Source organism: Cygnus olor, chromosome 1 (genome assembly GCF_009769625.2).
Source record: "Cygnus olor isolate bCygOlo1 chromosome 1, bCygOlo1.pri.v2, whole genome shotgun sequence".
Classification (NCBI taxonomy): domain Eukaryota; kingdom Metazoa; phylum Chordata; class Aves; order Anseriformes; family Anatidae; genus Cygnus; species Cygnus olor.
In genome coordinates, this window is record NC_049169.1 from 59,861,811 (window position 1) to 59,882,615 (window position 20,805).

At 36.9% G+C, this 20,805-nt stretch overlaps 2 protein-coding genes and 1 long non-coding RNA gene across 10 annotated transcripts in view; 2 read left to right on the top strand and 1 right to left on the bottom strand.

Annotated features, from left to right (window-relative positions):
- Positions 1 to 17,343, top strand: part of GNPTAB (N-acetylglucosamine-1-phosphate transferase subunits alpha and beta) — a 44,466-nt gene extending 27,123 nt beyond the window's left edge. The window contains exons 12-22 of one of the 2 annotated variants that reach the window (XM_040544929.1): positions 2,273 to 2,476; positions 3,890 to 5,016; positions 5,994 to 6,193; positions 6,454 to 6,673; positions 7,660 to 7,773; positions 9,518 to 9,603; positions 11,392 to 11,490; positions 13,475 to 13,642; positions 14,870 to 14,960; positions 15,536 to 15,593; positions 16,088 to 16,263. In XM_040544929.1, the coding sequence (XP_040400863.1) occupies positions 2,273 to 2,476; positions 3,890 to 5,016; positions 5,994 to 6,193; positions 6,454 to 6,673; positions 7,660 to 7,773; positions 9,518 to 9,603; positions 11,392 to 11,490; positions 13,475 to 13,642; positions 14,870 to 14,960; positions 15,536 to 15,583 (2,357 nt within the window). In that variant the 3' untranslated portion in view covers positions 15,584 to 15,593; positions 16,088 to 16,263. Of the gene's footprint in view, positions 1 to 2,272; positions 2,477 to 3,889; positions 5,017 to 5,993; positions 6,194 to 6,453; positions 6,674 to 7,659; positions 7,774 to 9,517; positions 9,604 to 11,391; positions 11,491 to 13,474; positions 13,643 to 14,869; positions 14,961 to 15,535; positions 15,594 to 16,087 lie in introns of both variants that reach the window. The other variant, XM_040544928.1, reaches the window with a different exon arrangement.
- The window catches only part of LOC121063948, a 25,732-nt gene continuing 4,927 nt past the window's right edge, over positions 1 to 20,805 (bottom strand). The window contains exons 2-4 of the long non-coding RNA XR_005816239.1: positions 6,945 to 7,020; positions 2,534 to 2,605; positions 1 to 1,466 (exon numbers count right to left, since the gene is read on the bottom strand). This is a non-coding gene — a long non-coding RNA (uncharacterized LOC121063948). The remainder of the gene's footprint in view (positions 1,467 to 2,533; positions 2,606 to 6,944; positions 7,021 to 20,805) is intronic.
- SYCP3 (synaptonemal complex protein 3) overlaps positions 17,480 to 20,805 on the top strand; it is a 15,448-nt gene continuing 12,122 nt past the window's right edge. Inside the window, exons 1-3 of one of the 7 annotated variants that reach the window (XM_040544936.1) lie at positions 18,966 to 19,506; positions 19,764 to 19,791; positions 19,872 to 20,016. In XM_040544936.1, the coding sequence (XP_040400870.1) occupies positions 19,887 to 20,016 (130 nt within the window). In that variant the 5' untranslated portion in view covers positions 18,966 to 19,506; positions 19,764 to 19,791; positions 19,872 to 19,886. Of the gene's footprint in view, positions 18,896 to 18,954; positions 19,792 to 19,871; positions 20,017 to 20,805 lie in introns of those variants that run through there. The other 6 variants (XM_040544935.1, XM_040544939.1, XM_040544940.1 and 3 more) reach the window with 6 other exon arrangements.

A 20,805-nucleotide genomic window follows, 5' to 3' on the forward strand; every position in this document is an offset into this window, starting at 1 on the left:
GTTAAATTTAGACAAAAATGAACTGACTTGTTTCTTGTTATAATTCTGTAATTTATAATTCTCCTGTAACTACAAAATTTGCCTTCGTCAATGGCGGGGGGGGAAAGATTCATCTTACATATTAAAAAATTATTTCCTTCAAGCTGTAAATTTCCATGGGAAATGACGGCAAATAGTAGGGTACAATAAAATCTTCCTTTGGGTACCAAATTTGACTACATGACAGGAAAATTTTTGAACCTCAAAGTCCAAATAATATTGCACTTTCAGGGGAACTTCAGTCCTTCTTTTATTCTTGGACTAAATCTGTCATTCAGATAACAAAACAAGTAAGTAAAGAGGTATAGGTAGAACAACTAAGAAATATGACTGGAATAACAGTATCTGAGGTAATTAGTATTGCATGTTAAAAATTTCTGTGGATGCGGTGGTAGTGTCTTGTACAGTGGTACAGGTCTGATGTCTCCTTTCACTTGCCACTTTTTAAGTATTCCTTGCTTCATATTAAGGTTAAATTTTAAGCTGAATTTGCATTTAAATGTCTGACCAGAGAACTTGCTGGAAAGTTTATTTGCAAGGCTTTATGATACTGGTTAATTTTCCAAGTTCTGCCCCACTTTCCCTTCGTGGAGGAGGCTGTCTGTATATGCTCTGCTCCTAGATTTCACTTGCTCAAACATACTCTAAGTAGATTTTGTGTCCCCTCTAACTCTAGTCTGTGTTCCACTTCTTTTCCATCTTTTGATCTATTTTCATGTCTTGTATCTCCTTAATGCCAACACTGGGTAACTTTGCTTACGTGTTTCCTTTCTACCTCTCTTTTTTAAACTTCAGTTGGCCACAGACAAATGTCTGCCTTGTAGGTGCACTAGTTTTAGGAGAACATATAGCTGTGGTTGAAATGCCTGTTCACCAGACCTTGCCATGGAAGGGAAACCTGTGGCTGTTACGAGGTTCAGGGCTGCCTCCTTCCTTGCTTTTTATCCTTGAACAATAGTTCCTGTAAAGGAAGTGTGAAGTGGGAACAAATAAGCTTCTGCAAACCAGAAATGGTCTGCATTTGGGCACACTTCATTTCCTGAGAAGGCTGGTTTTTTTAGGCTTTTATCCAGAAATGAATGAAGAGGATTAGAAGATGGACTGTATTCTTAAAACAGTGTATGCTATGTAGAGATTCTTAAATCTCAGTGTCATTTTTTCCACATATTTCTGGTCTAAGAACGACCTGTGTGTGTGTTGGGTGGGGGGGAACACTTCTAACAGAAGGCTATTTTCCGCGTGCATTCAAAGCAATGAAGATATGAAAATATTTTTATTGCTGTCAAGACTTGTGCTCACTGAGGATCTATTATTTTTCTGAAGAACACTTGCATTGTTTTCTCATCTTCCAGAGATTTCAGTTACTCTGCCCAATTGTTGCCTTATTATTGGTGCTAACTTTGCATGCCCCTTCTGGTGAGAAGGGACTGATGTTATGATTTCAGTGAAAATCAAGGGAAATAGATATAAGCAAGACGATTTTCTTTTACCTGTAGAAACAAGTATTGATGGCAAACAAGATAGGAATAGTCAACCATGTTGTCTTAGTGTCAGATTCAAAACTGAATTTATGAATGCAACAAAGACCACACTAGTGGCAAAATGGGCAGCCCTACCAACCCTATCGCATGTTTCCATCACCTTGATTGAATGGTTATTCTTTCAGGGTGGACAGAGGAGAGAATTTGGGTTACTTTTAAGCTAGATTTGACTTCCTGTACACTGTATGGATGCTAACATTAGCAAATGGTTGCAGCATGCAGAGAAGGTGAGTGAACACTTCAGCGCAAGAACAGAGCAGTCTAACCTCATAGCAAAGATGCACCATTAGTTCCTAAATTGAATTTTCAGAACCGTAGGTTAGGAAAATGAAGTGGTGCTTCTGGATTGGGAAAGTGACGTACTGCTCTAGGGGACTGTAAAGTCAAGAATGCAAGAGAGGTAAAACAGTTTTCTGCCTATGTTGTTGAAGTTAAGATAAAATATGTTGCAGTTTTTGTTGCATTTTTAAGTTGGTTTGCAATATTCTGCAGTGAGATTTTGTATGCTATACATTTTACAGTAGCTCTCAGGGAGCTAGTTAGTTGCCTTGTTTTAATTTTACTGTTGGTAAATAAAATTCTGCTGACTCTTCTCAGCCGAGATTTAGGGCTGTGGCTTAAAATGTACCTTTCCTCAGAAATGTGAATTTCAAATGACTGGTCGTTTTTGTTTTTCTTTTCTCTCCCTTTAGGTAACAGTGGGGGTAGTCGCTATGTTGCTGGTGGTGGTGCAGTTGGAGGTATAGGGAATGGACCACCATGGCAATTTGGTGCAGGAATAAGTGGTGTTTCATATTGTAACCAAGGTTGTGCTAATTCCTGGCTAGCAGACAAATTCTGTGATCAGGCCTGCAACGTTCTCTCCTGTGGATTTGATGCTGGTGACTGTGGGCAAGGTATGTAAAATGCATGGTTGATAAATGTTCTGTTGAATTTTTCTTGCATTGTCATACCTTTTTTGGTTCATCATTATTCTCCAGTAGTTCTAAGAGCCCTGCAGTGTCATGAAAAATTGCTGCTAGTAGCTGAAGGAAAAAGACAGGCACTTCCTTTATTCACTGATCCAAACCTAAGTCATTTTTTTGTGTGCTGCTTTAGTTAATAAAATCTGTATTTGCCAAGCACGGGTGGAGTGCTTGATGTTTTATGGAGCAGCAAGCATCAAATTCATTACCCAAGAGGCTTACACTTTAAATGCAGAAATTACATTTCAGCTATGCAAACAGATGTTCTCCAAAGGAGAACAGCTGATTTGATGATGTTAGTAGTGATTAATAAATTAAAGGACCTATGTGATGCTGAGGGTGTAAGTTCAAGTCTGGCTCTGTACTCTTGCCAAAGGCTACTTGTAGTCAGCTGTGGGTTCTGCTGAGGAGTGTGAGTTACCTAAATGTGTTTTCCTTGTGTGCTGCTGGCTACAGAGGCTTTCATCCTTTAATTGTGCTAGCCCAGTGGAGCGAGCAACTGGGTTGAAGATGGGCATTTGAACCTCACTGCATTTAAAAAGGAGAGTCATCTTTTATTGTGTGCTAATATTAGAAGATTCCCAGCGCAGTCTAACATACCTATTTTTCTGAAGAATGGAAGATACAGAATTGCAAGAATTGTAGTGAAGAAAGCATGGAAACTGTAGAGCAAGAGGTATAGAGGCAGAGCAGGTAGAACAAAGAAAACATGGAGAAATTGGAGGTTGAGATGTCAGAATTTTATTTTGATATGAAAGGCTAGCAGGAGTGAATGGAAAGATTGAGAGTTCTGTTTGGTATAGATAAAGGAAAAGAAATGGGATAATTTGGCCTGCTTGAAAAAGTAGAGACTTCCCTACTTCTCGGGTCAAAAAAATGCATTGCTGGCAGTGAGGCTTTGTTCTCACAATAGCTGACAGATCTGTCTTCTGCTGTGGGAGCGAGAAGTTTTAGAAATTCCAAATCAAGATTCAATCTAGTAGTGAAATCTAACTCCTGTAATGTGATTCTACTACAATGTGGCAAAAATGTAGTATGAGCTTGTTAGTTACGACACATAATTTTAAGTGAGGTGTGATAATAAGCAACTTAAGCTCTGTAGGTAGGAGTGATAAATTACAGTGTTTTTTTTTAGAATTACCATTGGAATGTACGTCAGATTTATAATTCTGAGTATATTCTAATAATGTGTTATTTAAGATAGGTGAGTAAGAGATTGGAAGCTACAGTAAGTGTTCTTTCACAACGTAGTCTCACTGCTAAAATTGTGAATCTTGCTGGATATATTACTATTTAAAAATACAGAAAAAATCTCACACTGAAAATTCACATTTTTTTTCCCAGATCACTTTGAAGAGATGTACAAGGTGACACTTCAGCTTAATCAGACCTACTATGTTATTCCAAAAGGTGAATGTCTGCCCTATTTCAGCTTCAGCGAAATAGCCAAGAAAGGAATTGAGGGTTCATATAGCGATAATCCAATTATTCGGCATGCTTCAGTTGCGAACAAATGGAAGACTATCCACCTCATAATGCACAGTGGCATGAATACAACTGTGATCTATTTTAATCTTACATTTCTAAATAAAAATGATGAAGAGTTTAAAATGCAGGTAGCTATTGAAGTCGATACTAGAGAGGAGCCAAAACTGAACACAAGTTCAACGCAAAAATCCAACTCTGAGTTTAAAACTCCAACTTCAATACCAGAAGCTGAATTGATATTTGAAGATATTCCTGAAGAAAAACGCTTTCCAAGAGTCAGGAGACGTCGAAATGAAACAGGAGGGAGTTTCCATGAAGAGATCATAATACCATCGGTAAATATGTCTCTCCTTCCTGAAAACGTTCAGATAGCACTGCAGAACCTGGATTTAAAACTAGCAAATGGTGATATCACTCAGAAGGGATTTAACCTATCCAAGGCTGCTCTCCTGAGACCTTATCAGTTCTTAACTACAGTAAAGAAGATTGTAGGTCTGGAAAAGAATGGTGTGCATTATAATTCACAAGATCAGAAAAATAAAACCGGCTGGCAGAAGCCTCATGAAGACGTAAACAATAGCAAAACAGAAACAGCAATAAAAGCAAATGGGGAAGTTCCTTCAAGACTTACCGGAACAAAAAGGACTGATGCGGCAATGAATACAAATAAACCTATTTCCAAAATGAAGCCTAAATCCACGCATCCAGCCCAGAGAAATGGGATCCAGCCCATGGGAAATGAAAATGAATCTCAAGAAAAAATATTGAATTCCATCATGTTAAGGGAAACACGTCAGTCAAAAAATATTGGGAATTCTGAGGCTGGAGAAGATACAGAGGGAATGGAGGGCAGAAAAGGGCATGTACAGTTGGATACAAATGGAAGGGAGGGGTTAGTGGGAAGAAAATTACAGTCTTATGCTGGAAGTTACCAAGGCTTTTTGCCATGGGAGAAAAAGAAGTATTTCCAGGACCTTCTTGATGTGAGTATCTTAACGTCACTGCTTAGTGGAATAATTGCATCTTTCTGCATATTGTGGAATACTCTTAATATTATTTGTAAATTTAGAATGCATCTTGCCTTTGATGTAAATGCTGAGATTTTTTGAAAGCTCTGAGTTTTTACATAAAATCTAATCTGTTTGATTTGGGCCTCTCTTAGCTAGGTGATGAAAGCTGAATAGACATTTCTATTCCTGTTCTGCAGAGTGTTTTTTTTGAAGTCAGATTCGCTTCTTATTCAGTGTATGTTGATGCAGTGATATTATTCACATATACAGTATTGCAAAAGAGATTAGATTTTGTTTTGGATGCATTTATACAAATGTGGATACACTATATATAAATTGTAAAAATATTCATATGTATAGTGGTAAGTATTCAAGCTCTAAAAGTTAAATTGAAAGGCTGCCAACAACACTGAATATCCAGACCATGTCAAGAAAACATGTAGGAAGCTTCTAGCCAAAGCATTTTGGAGGATTTTTTGAAAACTTCTATAAAAGAAGATAAAGACTATGCTTCAGTTGGTACAACTGTTTTGCACTACTCCTAATAGCAAAGGTGCTATTACCTCTTTCTGTTTATCTAAGATTTCAGTTATGAAATGTGGATGAGTAATCAGGAAAAAATAAATAAAAACAAGCAATATTACGAATATCTGATAGCAAACAGTTACTGTTGAGTGCGTGAGGTGTCACAAGAAAAATATTAAGGAAGTTTTTCTTGTAGACCACTATTCTTCAGAGCATATAATTTTTAAGGATGAAGTTACCTTCCTTTTCTCTCCTCTTATTTTTAAAGACGCATCAAACGAACATCAAGAACAGTATTCAAAACTTCTCTTTACGTTTTTACCTATTTAAAAAAAGAGCTGCTACCTGCCTGAAATGTCAGTTTTCCTATTTATTTAATATTTTTTGATAATGTAACCTTAATGTATGCTTGTCTTGCTATTTAGGAAGAAGAGTCATTACTCAAAGAAATGTCATACTTTACTGATGGTAAACATCTTGGAAGGCAGCTGAAAGATACATTTGCTGATTCCCTTCGATATGTAAATAAGCTTTTAAACAGTAAATTTGGATTTACATCTCGGAAAGTCCCTGCTCATATGCCTCACATGATTGACCGCACTGTTATGCAAGAGCTACAGGATATGTGAGTATGTCTGTCTTTGAAATAATGTAAAACTGTAGGTAATTCTATCTTTCTGGTAAAGCTTTGTTATAGCTATTTCCAATGCGTTGATGGCTACTCATTGAAATTATATTTTGAAAAGGAAAATGGGGAATTTATTACAACATGATAGTGCTGCTAAAGTAAGGAGGACCTTTAAAAATTCAGGTGAGAGTTTGTTTTCAAGTAAGCAATGTTTTACTAGAAGCTGGAGTACTAAATTAACGTATGCTTTTATGTAGGTTTCCTGAGGAGTTTGACAAGACGTCATTTCACAAAGTGCGGCACTCAGAAGATATGCAGTTTGCTTTTTCATATTTCTACTATCTTATGAGTGCAGTCCAGCCACTGAACATCTCTCAGATCTTCGATGAGGTTGATACAGACCAGTCAGGCATTTTGTCTGACCGAGAGATTCGAACATTGGCCACAAGAATCCACGAACTGCCATTAAGTTTGCAGGTACTTTCCTCAGCAATAACTTCTAGAGTAACTTTGGTCCTAAAGTCCACATCTGTTACATTAAAATGAATCAAATCTTTATTTATCTTTGCTTCAACATCTATAACACTTGTCAATTCTAGCTGGAGAATTTAACATTGTGTTCTACTTCTTTATTGTTCTTATATGGACTCAACAATTACGCTGAGTTCTAACAGCATCAGAAAAATGTATCACTGGTATCTGATCTCAAGAAAGTACTTGGTGTGAATTCGTTAGAAATGATATTCACTGGTAAAAGACACTGTTGTGCTTACTCTTGTTCTTGCACATCGTAAAAGACTGTTGTTGACTGAAGAACTTGTACCCTAAAGAAAGTAATAAGAAAAAGGTCAGCAAAGAAGTGATACCCATAAATACTATGACCATACACAAAGATTCACGTTCCTGGTTTTCTAGGAACCTGATAAGCAGAGGACATGGTTTTGGTAGGACTTGTGCTCTTACAAACAGTTAGTAGAGAGGGAATTGTACCTCAGGGCTCAAACCAATAAAATAATATTCTTGAAATGACACACAAAATCACTGGCATAGCTGGAACACAGCTTTGCTTTCAGGTGTTCCTGGCCTGTACCTTAATCAGAAAATCTTCCTGTCCTTTCAGTTCGTTTTTTTGTTTTTGTTTGATCTGGGATTTAAAACGTCACTTCTGGTCCGGGAATTCTGTACTCTACTTACATCATCAGTAGAGATGTGTTTTCAATTTTCAAATGAAAATGACAAGTCACGCTTTATGTGGTCTCACTTCAGCCAAGTATTTGCTTCACTTTAAGCATATGGAGATTCCCACTGACTTTAAGTTACTGAACTGAAGACATGAATGTCTTCTTTTTTTTACAGTAATATAGAAACTTCTTACGCATATAACATTAAATATGTGAACCCTGGATTTTTAGAACTATGTTAATGAGAAAACAATCTTTTTTTTTTTCTTTCCTTCCTGATAGGATTTGACAGGTCTAGAACAAATGCTAATAAATTGCTCAAAATCTCTTCCTGCCAACATCACTCGGATCCATGTTATTCCACCAACTCAGGAAGCATATTATGATCCCAATCTGGTAAGGAACATTGGTCCTAAAAGGTGGATGATTTCTTTCCTGAACATGTATTTACTATGATTGAAATGTTGGTTTGATTTCTAGAAGGAAAGTATTCACAAAAATTTCTACTTGTGTATACATGAAATAAATGTATTAAATATGAAAATTCTACAATCTACTTGCTAACTTTTAAAGCTATTAAAATTTACCACAGGGAAAAGCTGAGCTTTAGAATTTTATTATATATGGGATATAAAAAGTCATCCTTGTTAAGAAAATGCACTAGTGTGAACCCAAAAGATACCATGCCCAATACGTCTCTAATTAGAACTTCCTGATAAATCTGCTTGAATGATATTCTATGCATTAAAATAAATATCATCAATATCTTCAAAGTCAGTCGTCTTAATTCAAAGGCTTCTGAGTAATTCCTTTTAACTTTCAAAAATGGAAGGCTTAGGACTAGATGTTCATTAAGAATTTATGTCCTTAATTCCTATTTTGCTTGTTAAATTCTCACTGAAATCTGTGGGAATTTAGGTATTAATGTCAGATCTAAATATTCTAGATTCCTAAATTTCTTTCGCAAATAAAATTGAATTCCTGCATCAGTCCATGCTTCTGAAAAGATTTGTGTATGAACTTTGCTAAATTGATGACCTGATATTTTATTGGTTAAAACCAATACTGTACCAAAGGGGGGAAAAAAATAAAAAATTGGTCAGTACGGGTCATGAGCTGTTGGGTAGTAAAAGAGCATTGTCAATCCCCATCGTGCAAACCAGAGTGCAGAGATTTACAGTGTTAGTGTAGGTAAATGTATATGGATTGTTGACTATTGATATATGCTACGCTTATTGTTTTTTATTACACTGGACACCTATCCTGCCCCTAAGTCTACATTTCAGCAAAACTCTATGTAAAACCATTCTGACAGTCTGATTTGAAAAAATTAAAGTGTGGATTTTGAAATTTTGTATAATCTGAGGACATTACATCCAGTACAACCTTACTTCATTTTACCTCTTTATGACTCTCAATTCAGTTTGAAAAATTCTCTGAAGTGAAAACTTTAAAGAGTATTAATAAAGGATGGTTGCCGTGAATTTGTTTTAGGACAGGGTTAAAAATAAGTCTCTGGGAACAATGTCAGATTAAATCTTCTTGTCGAGTTAATAAAATATTACTCATTTAAGCGCTAATGTCTAATATACTAATTTTATCAGTTCAAATAGTCACAAAATTAGACCCCTGTGCTAAACACAAGCACAATTTTTTCTTCCTGTTGTCTGCAACAGATAAATTTATAGGACTGAATCTAGTACCATAGAAATATCCCTTGAGAACATGGATTTTTATTTCCCAGAATTGTTTCAACATAGGTAATGATATAAATAAGGCTAATGTGTATCATCTGTTCTGTGGAGTATGCCTGGCCAGTGTTAGTGGTGACTTCCACCAGAAGAATGTTAAAACAGCTGTCAAATGAGCTACAATTTATGAATATTGTACTGAGGATGAAATCTAGAAGTTGCAATACTTTTGCCAAAAAGAAGTGTATTTTTCATATATTTTTCAATATTGGTATATATAAGTATTGTTTACTCCAAAAGATAATGAAGAAACAATATGCTTTATTCTCCTGGAATGAAAAGCAATATGCAGGTCTTCATAGCTGTGGTATAAATTTTCTACAGTGTATTCCTTTATAACAGATTCTATTCTTCATTAAATTATAATCTAAACAATGTTTTCTTTCCAGCCTCCAGTAACTAAAAACCTAGTAACTAATTGCAAACCTGTGACTGACAGAATTCGTAAGGCATACAAGGACAAAAACAAATATAGGTATGTTACAGTCCTGTGAAAAGCAACTTTCATAGAGCAATAGGAAAAGGTGTGAATACATAGATGACCAAAGATGGTACGCTAAAATAAAGTGGGCTAAGGTTTAACAGTGGAACTGGAGAAGCATACTGTTAACTATTCGTGTCTCTTTCATTGTGTAAGATTGTGTTTGTTTTTTTTTTTTCCGTAGCTTTAGTAGACTAAAGATTTCCATGCTAAACCTTGGGCCAGATCCCAACTCTGTAGTACAACAGTAAGAAGCTGGACTATCTTTAGACAGCTATAACAAACTATAATAATAACTATATTAATCAACTATATACATTTAGTGAGGGCAGTTAGAGCAGCATAGAAGAGTGAAAAAGTTTCCCATACTTAGAAATTGTAAGTTGTAAATCTGCTTCGTCCTCCTTTCCTCTACAGAAGTGGTTTAGATTTTTTTTTTTGTTGTTGTTGTTTTAAAAAAAAGAAAGCGTTTTTTCTCTAACTGCCTTGTACTTCTCTTGCAAGGTAGAGAAGTGACAGGTTGGGACAGGGGCAAAACAAAATGATTCCCATCCCCTTTTGGAAAGAGCAGGACAAACCATGACTTGACTTAGGTTTGTTTGAATAATTGTATTTGAGCAGATCTTCCTGAGATGTAGGTTCAGGCAGATCTGTGCTCTCTGAAAACTGCAAACCGATGACATGATGTTGAGGCTGTTTGCTGGCATGGAGCTGATAGCTGTCTCCTGTCCATTGCCTCACCAGCAGTGTTGGATGGGCAGAGTGGTAGGGCTCCTCTGAAGCATGTGGTTTTGCCCCAGGAGTGATTACAAAGTCAAGTAGTTCTGTAGGGTGAAGGAAGGCTACAGGTGCTGCTTAGGGCAGCTTTGTGGCACTGTTACACACTCATTCACAGTACCTCAAGCTGTGCTGTATGCTTTCTAAATAATTCCCTTCCCGGGAGAGTTTACAATGAAACTGAAAAGCTGATACAACAAATGAGATTGAAAAATGTTGAGGTGGGTGTAAGGATTTGCTGTGCTTAATGATATAAATCAGCTTAAGGTACATGTGGTTCTTAAGCTTTAATATTAAATAATTGCATTATTAACTTGGTGAGCTTTATAACTAGAATTCTTTCTCACATGAGACTTCACAAACAGGCAATATATTTTCTTGTATGAACATAAAGATGTGACAGGTGCATGTACACCTCCACATGAAAAATAAGTATGGTACCTCTAGTAAGACCCCTAAATAGGGGGTAAATGCACTGGGGACATCCTTCAGAGATGCAATATTTCTGCATTTCGTATACAGCTCATTGTTCTGTCTGTAAGTTGGTCAGTGAGTAGGTAGGTGGGTGAGGAAGGCTTGCATTTGTATTTAAGATTGTAGTTTTATATATGCTTTTGTAACTTTAAGGTTTTTCTGGGGCCAGTGATTGGAAAATAATGTATTTTCTCATGTCTGTAGTGTAATTTTAAATTGCAGTTGTAAATTTTTTTTTAATAAGGAAATTAGTGTAATGTCTACCTTCAGATTCATTATTATTCCTATGACAAAAGTATTCATTTATTAAGTGTGCATTAAAATTGTTCAGTCTAGAATAGGCTACTAACAAATCTATTGGACAGTGGCTCTGTGCAAGAGCATTAGCTGAAAAATGTAAACACAAATCAAATGTCAAATTCTAATGGTTTGGACAGTCAGATTAGAAATAAGTTCTTAAAATATTAATACTTATTGAACCTGACTATAGGCTGTTTTACTAATGTATAAATACTATTTTTTTATAATAAGGTTTGAAATCATGGGAGAAGAGGAAATTGCCTTCAAAATGATTCGCACAAATGTGTCTCATGTAGTTGGTCAGCTGGATGACATACGAAAAAATCCCAGGTATCCTATTTCTGGATTTGTATAACGTTTTGAGATTTGTTTTCATTTTCTGCTTCAACTGTTTAATATGTTTGTGTATTGTAAGTCATTTATTGCAGTGTATTTCTATACTGTGTTACAGAGCAAGATCAATTCTAATCAAAATACTTCTCATTGTTTTCTGTTTAACAGAAGTGACTGTTTTCTCTTTTATGCTGGGGGTTATTTAATTGATTTCTATTATATTTTTATATGTCTAAAACCTTTGAAGTTGTATTGAAAAACTTCAACTATTTCTGAGGATTTCATTTTGTCGTTCTAGAGTTTATATAGTTTATATCGCAGGCAATTTTATTTTAAAGGAGAGAAAAATTTTGATCTGCTTTATGCAGCAATTTAAAAATAAAACTTAAGCATGGACTTTTTTATCGCAAAATCTGTTTTGCATATCCACCCTGCTTTTGTGCTCTGTTACAATGTCACAAGAGGTATTAATTTTTTTTTTTTATATTTGATGAGAAATGATCCAAAGCTGGAGGTTAGTCCTCTCGTTTCTTTACATCGTAGTGGAGAAGCTGATACCCGATTCTGAGAGCAGACTCAGAAGTGCAGCTACTGCATTCCTGGGGCTAATGAGCTGCCAGTCCACGGGAACCAGGCAGGGATAGTCCAGAGTAAACTCTCAAAACACGTATAGCGTAGACATCTGGTTGCCATAACCAGATGCTCTGCATAGCATAGCTACTTGATAGCATAGATATAGCTGGCTATTCTTTGAAGAGGGGAGGCATATTTTGTTTTTCTCATATGTGGCAATTTGAATGAATGACTGTTCCCTGCGTGTAATTGTCTAAAGCAGGGTTACCAATTGTGCCAGATTCATTACAGTCTGAGGAAAAACGGTAATGCCCTCTGTAGGCAAATTCTTATGTTGCAGAGTTCTACTTATTTCCAGCTTCATGGAGGAAGCCTGAACTTTGCTCTGCCCTTTGAAAGGGCACACCATGCTATAGAGAATGCAGCTGACCAGAACCACTTCTTTACAAAGGTTAGCAATTACAAGGCATATGTCATCAGATATTATTTCACCCTCTAGGGAAAATGTAAAGGTCTTGTATCTCACAATATAAATAAAGCACATAACCTTGTCCATATGTGGGAAAGGGAATTTTTGTCAGCAAGCACTTGGTCAGAGCAGCCAAGGGGACATAGCAGTCTAGCATACTAGCTGCTGCTTTAGTTTCAGTAATTTTCAGTAACTTAAATACTTGTGAGTTTATTTTGTGAGAAATTACTCTCCAGGAGGCATTATTTGGAGCATGTTTATTTGGTCACAGTGATTTCCATATAAATACTATCCAGGTTCTTGTTGTCTGTGTTTTGGCTTATTACATGAGGTCAGTTTTGGGTCTGTGATATACCCATTTATATTGTGTTCTCAGTAACTTAAAACCTAGGGACAAAACTTTTGTCTTCTGTAAAGTCTTCTAATAATTTTTATGATACGTTTCTCTGAAGAATATAGTAAAATATTAACAATTTAGTATATATTCTATGTTTACCTTCTACAGTGAAACTCATCTTGTTATTTAAGGAACTTTACTCATGATAACTTATTTAAAACTACAAAGCCCTTATTGAAATCATAATCCTGGCCTTCTAATTTTCTGTCAGTATCTAGTGGTAGGTTTTGGGATGATGCGTATTAGTGCCCATTAGATGGCAGCGTTAAATATAAGTAGAAGAGAGAGACCCATAGCTTGTTACTTCATTCCTCAGAGGTTTTGATTCACTATCAGCCTTGGTGCCCTCTGAATTGAAACCAAATTAACTTAAAATAATGCAGTAATAAAGAATGTAGTTAACAGTATCAAATGTATCAATTTGGTTTTAAAAGGATACTCATCAATTTTGTTTAAAAGTTTTCTGTTTGTGTTCTTGGTTTGCTAACACCTTTGGCATATTATTAAAGGAAATATGCTAACAAAGCATTTTTCTTTTCTAGAAAGTTTGTTTGCCTAAATGACAATATTGATCACAATCATAAGGATGCACAGACAGTGAAAGCAGTGCTTAGGGATTTTTATGAATCAATGTTTCCTATACCTTCCCAATTTGAACTGCCAAGAGAATATCGGAATCGTTTCCTTCACATGCATGAGCTCCAAGAATGGTATGCTACATAGGTTCTCTTCAAGTTATTCTATTGTACTGGCATATTATTATGGAACATAGTGGTACAAGCCCTTTTTTTCCCAGTATTGTCATGAAGGAGTTACAGATGAAGATGATGTGAAAAGATTTAAATGGACTAAAATTTAATTTTTGCAGGATTGGTGTTTTCATGTTTTTCCGAGTCTTTAACATTTCTTCGATTATCCCTAACTTATTTCAAATAAAAAGGTGTGGGTTTTTTACTTTTATTATTTTTTTTAATAAGAACAATCAGGACTTTGGGCTTTTTTAATTTTTTAAATAATAATTGAAATGTGTATTGCAAAGAGGCAACATAAATTCTGGTGGTACCACTTCTCACTAAGTGACTTTAGTGAGAGATGTTGGCAGAAATAATCAGCTGGATAATTATCACAGAAGATACGTTTGCCTCTTTCACATTTTTACATAATGTGCATTTTTCTCTTGCCATTTCATAAATAATATTTTCACTTAGAAATTGGGAAAGTTGATTATAGAATACGAGCAAAAGGTTGGCAGGTGTAGTGATAAAAATGAGACAAGACAGTAATTTTGTTCCTGATCAGCAAATTATGGGAAATAACTGTTCATGACAGAAGAGAAAATATTAGAGGAACTGTAGAAGGAATCAGAAGGATTGTAGGTGACGAGAGTGGGTGCAGATTGTAGTGCTACAAGCCCTACAGTAGCAGTGGCACGGGGAGTGGGGGCAAACTGACTTCAGCAGTTAGCTGTAGAAACTTGGGCTGGTGCTGTAGACATATCGTTGGCTCTGTTTTTGAGGACAACCACTGGGATGTTGTTAGCTTCACAAGAACAGTGTATTTTGACTTGTTTGCGGTCAAAGCAGATTTCTACCGGATTGGTTTAAAGCATGCTGAAATGCTGGTGGAAATCCATTTTTAGCTTCAGATGAGTTTTCCACCTTTATCTTGTATTCAATTTCGGTTTTTGCATTGGTTCCAACGTAACCAACACCCATAATAGCTCAAGGCTAACAGTAGGTTCAAGATTACACTGAAAGCAAAGGGAGTCATGAAATACGCAGAGCTTGAGCTATATACAATAAATAAGTGTTTTGCTTTTTATAACACGAGAGAAATTACCCATATTTATTTTCTTTGTCTATTTCATGGAAAATCTTTAAAATTTATATCTGATTTATAATATATGCAATTGTCTTTTTGTTTCCATCTTTCTGCAGGAGGGCATACAGAGACAAGCTCAAATTCTGGACCCACTGCGTTCTAGTAACACTTATTGTATTTACAGTCATCTCATTTTTTGCTGAACAGGTAAAAATATTATCAAATCTATAACATTTAATACGCTGTTTTACCTTCAAGTTAATATAAAACAGATTTTTAATAGAATAGCTAGGCTTTTTCCTTCATGAAAGAAATAAGGATGATACATGACTACTGGTTAGGTTGCTTCAATTTTTAAGTTGTCATGTTGAAATTCCTGGAAAATATTCATACCTGTGGGGAGGAGAGTTGTGTTCCCTTGTCAGCTGTTTTGTGATGGTCAAAAACATCATAAATGTGCTAAATTTGGAACTTCAAATTCAGTAATTGTTTCTGAAAGTCTTGGTCTATTAACATGCGTTGTTGATAGTGCAAAGTAAGCCAATAGGAAGAAAACTTGAGTAATATCAACACTTTAGTCCTGAGTAAGGTATTTTAGGTGCCTAATACAAATCTAATTCCTAAGTAACAGCAAGGACTCCTATTGAATTCAAAATGCTTTGAATCAGACACAAAGAAAAAACTTTCATTCTGCAAGCATAAAATGGTTTTCTTGAACGTGATTAATCCTGCTAAACATGGAGGGAGCCAATGGAACAAATCATATGGGTAATTCTTTGCAGGTTGGGGCCTTAAGTAACCCTTTCCGTGGTCTGATGAAGAGGGTGTAATTCTTAAAAGGTTGGCTTTTGAAATTTTTTTTTCCTCCGCCTGTAACTTTTTGCATGAATCTTTCCCTTAATTTTCAGCCTTCTGCATACATTAAAAACTCCCCCTGCATAGTAATTTTATTTTGGAAGGGGGTATTCAGGTCAGTAGGACAGCTAGGTATGTAAATACTGCCAGCTTTGCATTGACCTTTCAGAAACATAATGTAGTCTGGTTTTATATTACACACACAAATTAACTTTAAAATAATCAGAATATAGGTATACCATATCTTTCACTTTCTGCTTGTATTCTGGTTATTGAGAAGTACAGTGCAAGTGTCTATGCCTAATAGATGCATTTGAATAACTTTCTTCCTGTGCAGTGGGGGAAAAAAAAAGAATGGACAGTACTGACTGAATTACCATGGACGGTACAGTTTGTGTTTTCTAGGATGAAAGGCTGACCAGCTGCACATGTCTAGCCCAGCAGAGAACTAAATATTGTATTTTCTTTCCTCTTCTCAGCTAATTGCACTTAAACGAAAGATTTTTCCAAGGAGAAGGATCCAAAAGGAAGATGGTCATGAACGAATAAAAGTGTAGAAGAGCTTTATTTTGGAGATCAGTCTACCTCAAGATGTGATAAGCATTCAAAATCTCTCTTTCATAAGTGTCTTTTATGGTTTGATATTTAACTAAGGTGATATGAAGAAAAAAAATCATGCATCTACAGTTACGATCTCTGCAGTACTCTATGATATACAAGCTGCTGCAGCTGTGACAGGAAGCAAAACAAACATTGCAGGAAACCTGTACATAGGCAGATTTCAACTGATCTTACTTTACAAATGTTAGTTCATGGCCATGTTATCCTTTTTTATAAAAAGGGTTACCTAAAGAAATGTAGCTGCATTTATTGCAGTGTATGTTGCCAACTAGATATAATGTTAGAAGGCAAAGTTGTTTGGGATGAGCTCAACAGGTCCTTGATCTTGCATTCCAAAACATTTTGCAAATTTCTGTCATTGCTGCTTTTTTTTTTTTCAGCCCTATGGGAAAACGAAGGGAATTATGTAACTTGTCATTTACCTTTAGTCTACCCTTAATGATGTTGGCATTCTTTAAAGCACAGTGACAATTCACAACATTATTTGTAGTATTTAATTGGGATTTGGAATAAATGCAATCTAATTAAAATATACAATAACAGAACAATTAATTATTATTTTGAAGTTACTTTATATCTTATCTGATGTATTATATTCCAAAGAATACAATGTTGTTGTTTCTTGATTACAAAGAGAGGGTTCTAATCAAATGAAAATGATTAAGGTATAACATTTTACAAGCATTGTAAATATAAAAGCAAAAGTGCCTCTCTATATGAATGGTTAACAAACTGTTTTAATGTAGCAATGAATGGGAGCAATGTTTCACTTCAGAAAACAAAATTTATACTGACAAATGAAGCTTTTGTGTTTTTAAATTTCATGGGATTTGGCCCTGTATTTGTCTTGAGACATCAGACTAGTATGATTTTATGTGGGAAAAGATACCGTATGTATTCAAGCACAAATTTTCAGTGGCTTATCTTCATTGTACTAGCAGTATTCAAAGAATGCATTGGTGTTTTTTTTGTAATCAGATGTACAAAATGTGCACATGTATTGTAAAATACTCGGTTTGCTTTGAAATCAACTAAACTATGGTAAAAGGTTTGTCTGTTTCTGTTTTAAAGTAGACAAATTCACTCATTTTGATAAATTAGCCATTAATGCTTATAAAGCCTTGTGTTACAAGTTCTTATTTTCTTAAATGTCCATCAGTAATAATTTTAATATTTGATGCATGAATGGATTCTCAAAGTAGAATCAATTTTTTGAGCATTGTAAAGATGCAAGCACACTTGTACATTGCTAGCATGAAATATAACCTTATATATAATGCTGGAACATAGAATATAAATACATAGTTTAATTCACAGCTGGCCAAGGGACTGGAAAACAGGCATTATGAGGGGGTTATTTAGTCTGGAGGAAGAGGAGGCAGAGGGGAGACCTCGTCACTCTACAATTACCTGAAAGGAGGCTGCAGCAAGGTGGGTGTCGGTCTATTTTCTCAGGTAACAAGTGATAGGATGAGAGGAAAAATGGCCTCAAGTTGTGTCAGGGGAGGTTTAGACTGCACTTTAGGAAGAATCTCTTTATTTAGAGGGTGTTTAAGCGTTGAAATGGACTGCCCAGGGAAGTGGTGGAGTCCCCATCCCTGGAGGTACTTAAGAAATGTGGGCACGGCACTAAGGGACATGGTTTAGTGATGGGACTCAGTAGGTCAGGTTGATGGTTGGACTTTGTGATTTTGAAGGTCTTTTCTAATCTAGATGATTCTGTGATTCTACTTCAGACTAGCAAAAAATGAGACCTTTCAAGAAATACAAGAAAGCTTTGATACTTTCACTTTAAAATATTATTAGTGATATTCAAATTTTATTAGGATTTTTAAAAAAATATATTTGCCATTCTAATCAAAATAATTGGGGGAAAAAAGAGTTGAAATTTTAAGGCAGTCTTCTTGATGAAGTGATGTACAAATAAAATAGTTTGCATACGTAGGTCAGGCAAGACCTTTTCGTTTAAGCAAAATTTGAAAGTAGAGATATAGCATTTCATTTAACTAAAGCAAAAATGGCTTAAAGATGTTGGATAAACCTTCTGACAGGTATCCACTGAAAATCACAGCTAAAATTTGTGAGCATATTAGATGGAAAAAGAAAACAAGTAGGCAAAGCAAGATAATAGGTGAAGAGGGTTGCAGTGGGTTAACCCCAGCTAGCAACAAATCACACCCCCAGATTCTTGCTCTGCCTCCAGCAGGAATGCAGGAGAGAACTAGAAGAGTAAAAGGAAGAAAAACTTGTGGGTCAAGAGAAAGACATGAATATGTGAAGGGTTTGTGGGGATAAAAACACAAACTGCAGCTGAAGGGGTTTGCTCATCAACTCCAACAGGCAGCCCCAGCCACTGAGGATCAGCTGCCTTGAAAAGACTAAACCCTAAGCTGTTATTGCAGAGCACGATGTTACTGGGCATGGGATAACTCTTCGAGTCAGCTGTGTCTCCTTGCTGTGGGGGCACAGTGGGAAACAGGAGGCCTGCGTACTCTGCAAGCACTGCTCAGCTGAAGCATCCCTGTGTTACCAGCGCTGCTTTGGTCACCAAGCCCTGACACAGCACCATCCAGGCTGCTGTGAAGGAAGTTAACTCTACTCCAGCCAGGCCCAGTGTAAGTACAAGCTTGGAAAAAGTTTAAACTCAGTTATGGAAATGACAACAGGTAAGATTTCTTAAGTTGTTGGGGGTAAGGACGAGACAAAATATTTCTAGGATTTTCTTTATTTTTATTTTGTATTTAGTATGCATAAGTGAAGAGCAAAATAAATCATTTAGGAGGACAGAAAATCACGTGAGAACAGTAGAAAAATCTGAAAGCATGAAATTCATTGAATTAAGTTGGCTAGAGAACTACTGCCTGTTTGCATTCACTTACTGAAAAATCTTCGCAAGCCGTCAAACCCTGGCCTACAAACACCACAACAAACTGTTTAGCAGGCATTTTGTTGCCTGAAGGGGAGCTGGAAGCCGTTTCTAACCAAAGGAAAGGTGGCCGGAGGTGGGCGACCTCCCACCACCTTCAGCGCCGCCTCAGCAGCCATGGCAGCCGCCCCGGCCGCCTGCCCCTTCCCGCCCATTTTTCCCGCCCTTTTCTGGTGAGCGGGGTGGGGGAGGGGGCGCTGAGGTGGGACAGCGCCTCAGCAGCAGCCGCCATCGGCCTGGGGGGGGGAACGTGAGGGGCTGCAAGGCGGTTGCCGGGGGGTCTGCGGCCCCGGGGATGAGGGGTCGAGGCTCAGCAGTCTGTCTCCTTGCCTGAGGGAGCGAGGGCGTGAGGTGATCCCTGCCGCCGGGGCGTCCCCTCCTTGTGAGGCAGAGGGAGTCGGAAAGGGACCCGTCAGTGGCATGGGGATGGCGATGGGGAAAGGTGGCAGGGTGGAAAGTAACGGCCGGGGCTGAGACGCCGCCGTGCCCCTCAGCCTTTGAGGCCGCTGTGGTTTCCTCCCAGGGCACCAAAGCTGTGGTGGAAGCAGGTGGGTCCTCCTGGTAAAACACCCCACGCGTGAGACTCACTCAACTAATACTTTTTTCAGGTCTTTTTGTGCAGGGAGAAATAAGGAGGTGAGTTCCTCTGGAAAAAAAATGTTAACATTTGCATCAGCTAAAGCAAGGAGTTATGTTTCAGTGCTATATTTCAATAGGAAGAAAATCTCGTTATGGCACCATCGGGAAGAAAGCATTCAGGAAAAGCTGGTAAACCAGCACAGGAGGATCAAGCGATACCTCCCTATGGCTTTCCAGAGGAAAGAAAAGAGCTGAGTGGATCAGAGGAAGATATTAGAGAAGGTGCTTACATTATTATTATTTTTTTAAAAAAGTTTATAGTATTTCCGACTATGAATAGATGAGAAGATATCATGTGTTAGCGAGTGCCTGAGCAAACATGGTTCCTAATGTTTGTGACAGCCTCCTAGTGCATGGTGTTGATTGATTGGTAAGAGAACACATCAGAATAGCTCTGTGTAGTACCCAGTTAGGTCTCAAACTTACAGGTAACGCCTGCAATAGAGTAGAATCTTGTTACCTTATTTTGTTATCTTATTTTAATGCCATGTTCTTCCATCACCTGGTTGCATATAATGCTGTGGGATCAGGACAGAAGAGAAAAGCCCTGCTCACTTGTGTGGAGTGTGAGGTCGGATAGGTTAGTAGGAGTTTTATGCTGGGAGGTTTAAGAATACTTCAGGAAGAATGAACAGAAGAAAGGAAGAGAGAGAGCCAACTGAGGAAAAAGAATAGAAGTCAACCAACGACTTCTTGTTTAATTTTGAGGGAGTGTCATGGAGAGTGGACTTAGCTTAAAAATACAGTTTTCATTCATCAAGTGATGGATGTTGTCTTTCAGCAGTCATGTCTGGGCTTTGTTTCTCTCTGTTTCTCCTCTTCTTCAGTTGTCCAGATTAAATCCTTTACTTTGTTTCTATGAAATACTGAAATGCGGGGGTAAATAATAAAACCAGCATCAGGAATATTTCCACTGAGTTTTGTTATGCTGCTTTCTGTGAAACATCTGACAAGTCTAGTCAGCGTGTTCTAAACTTTAAATAGGAATGGCTATCAGACTTATGTTATTTA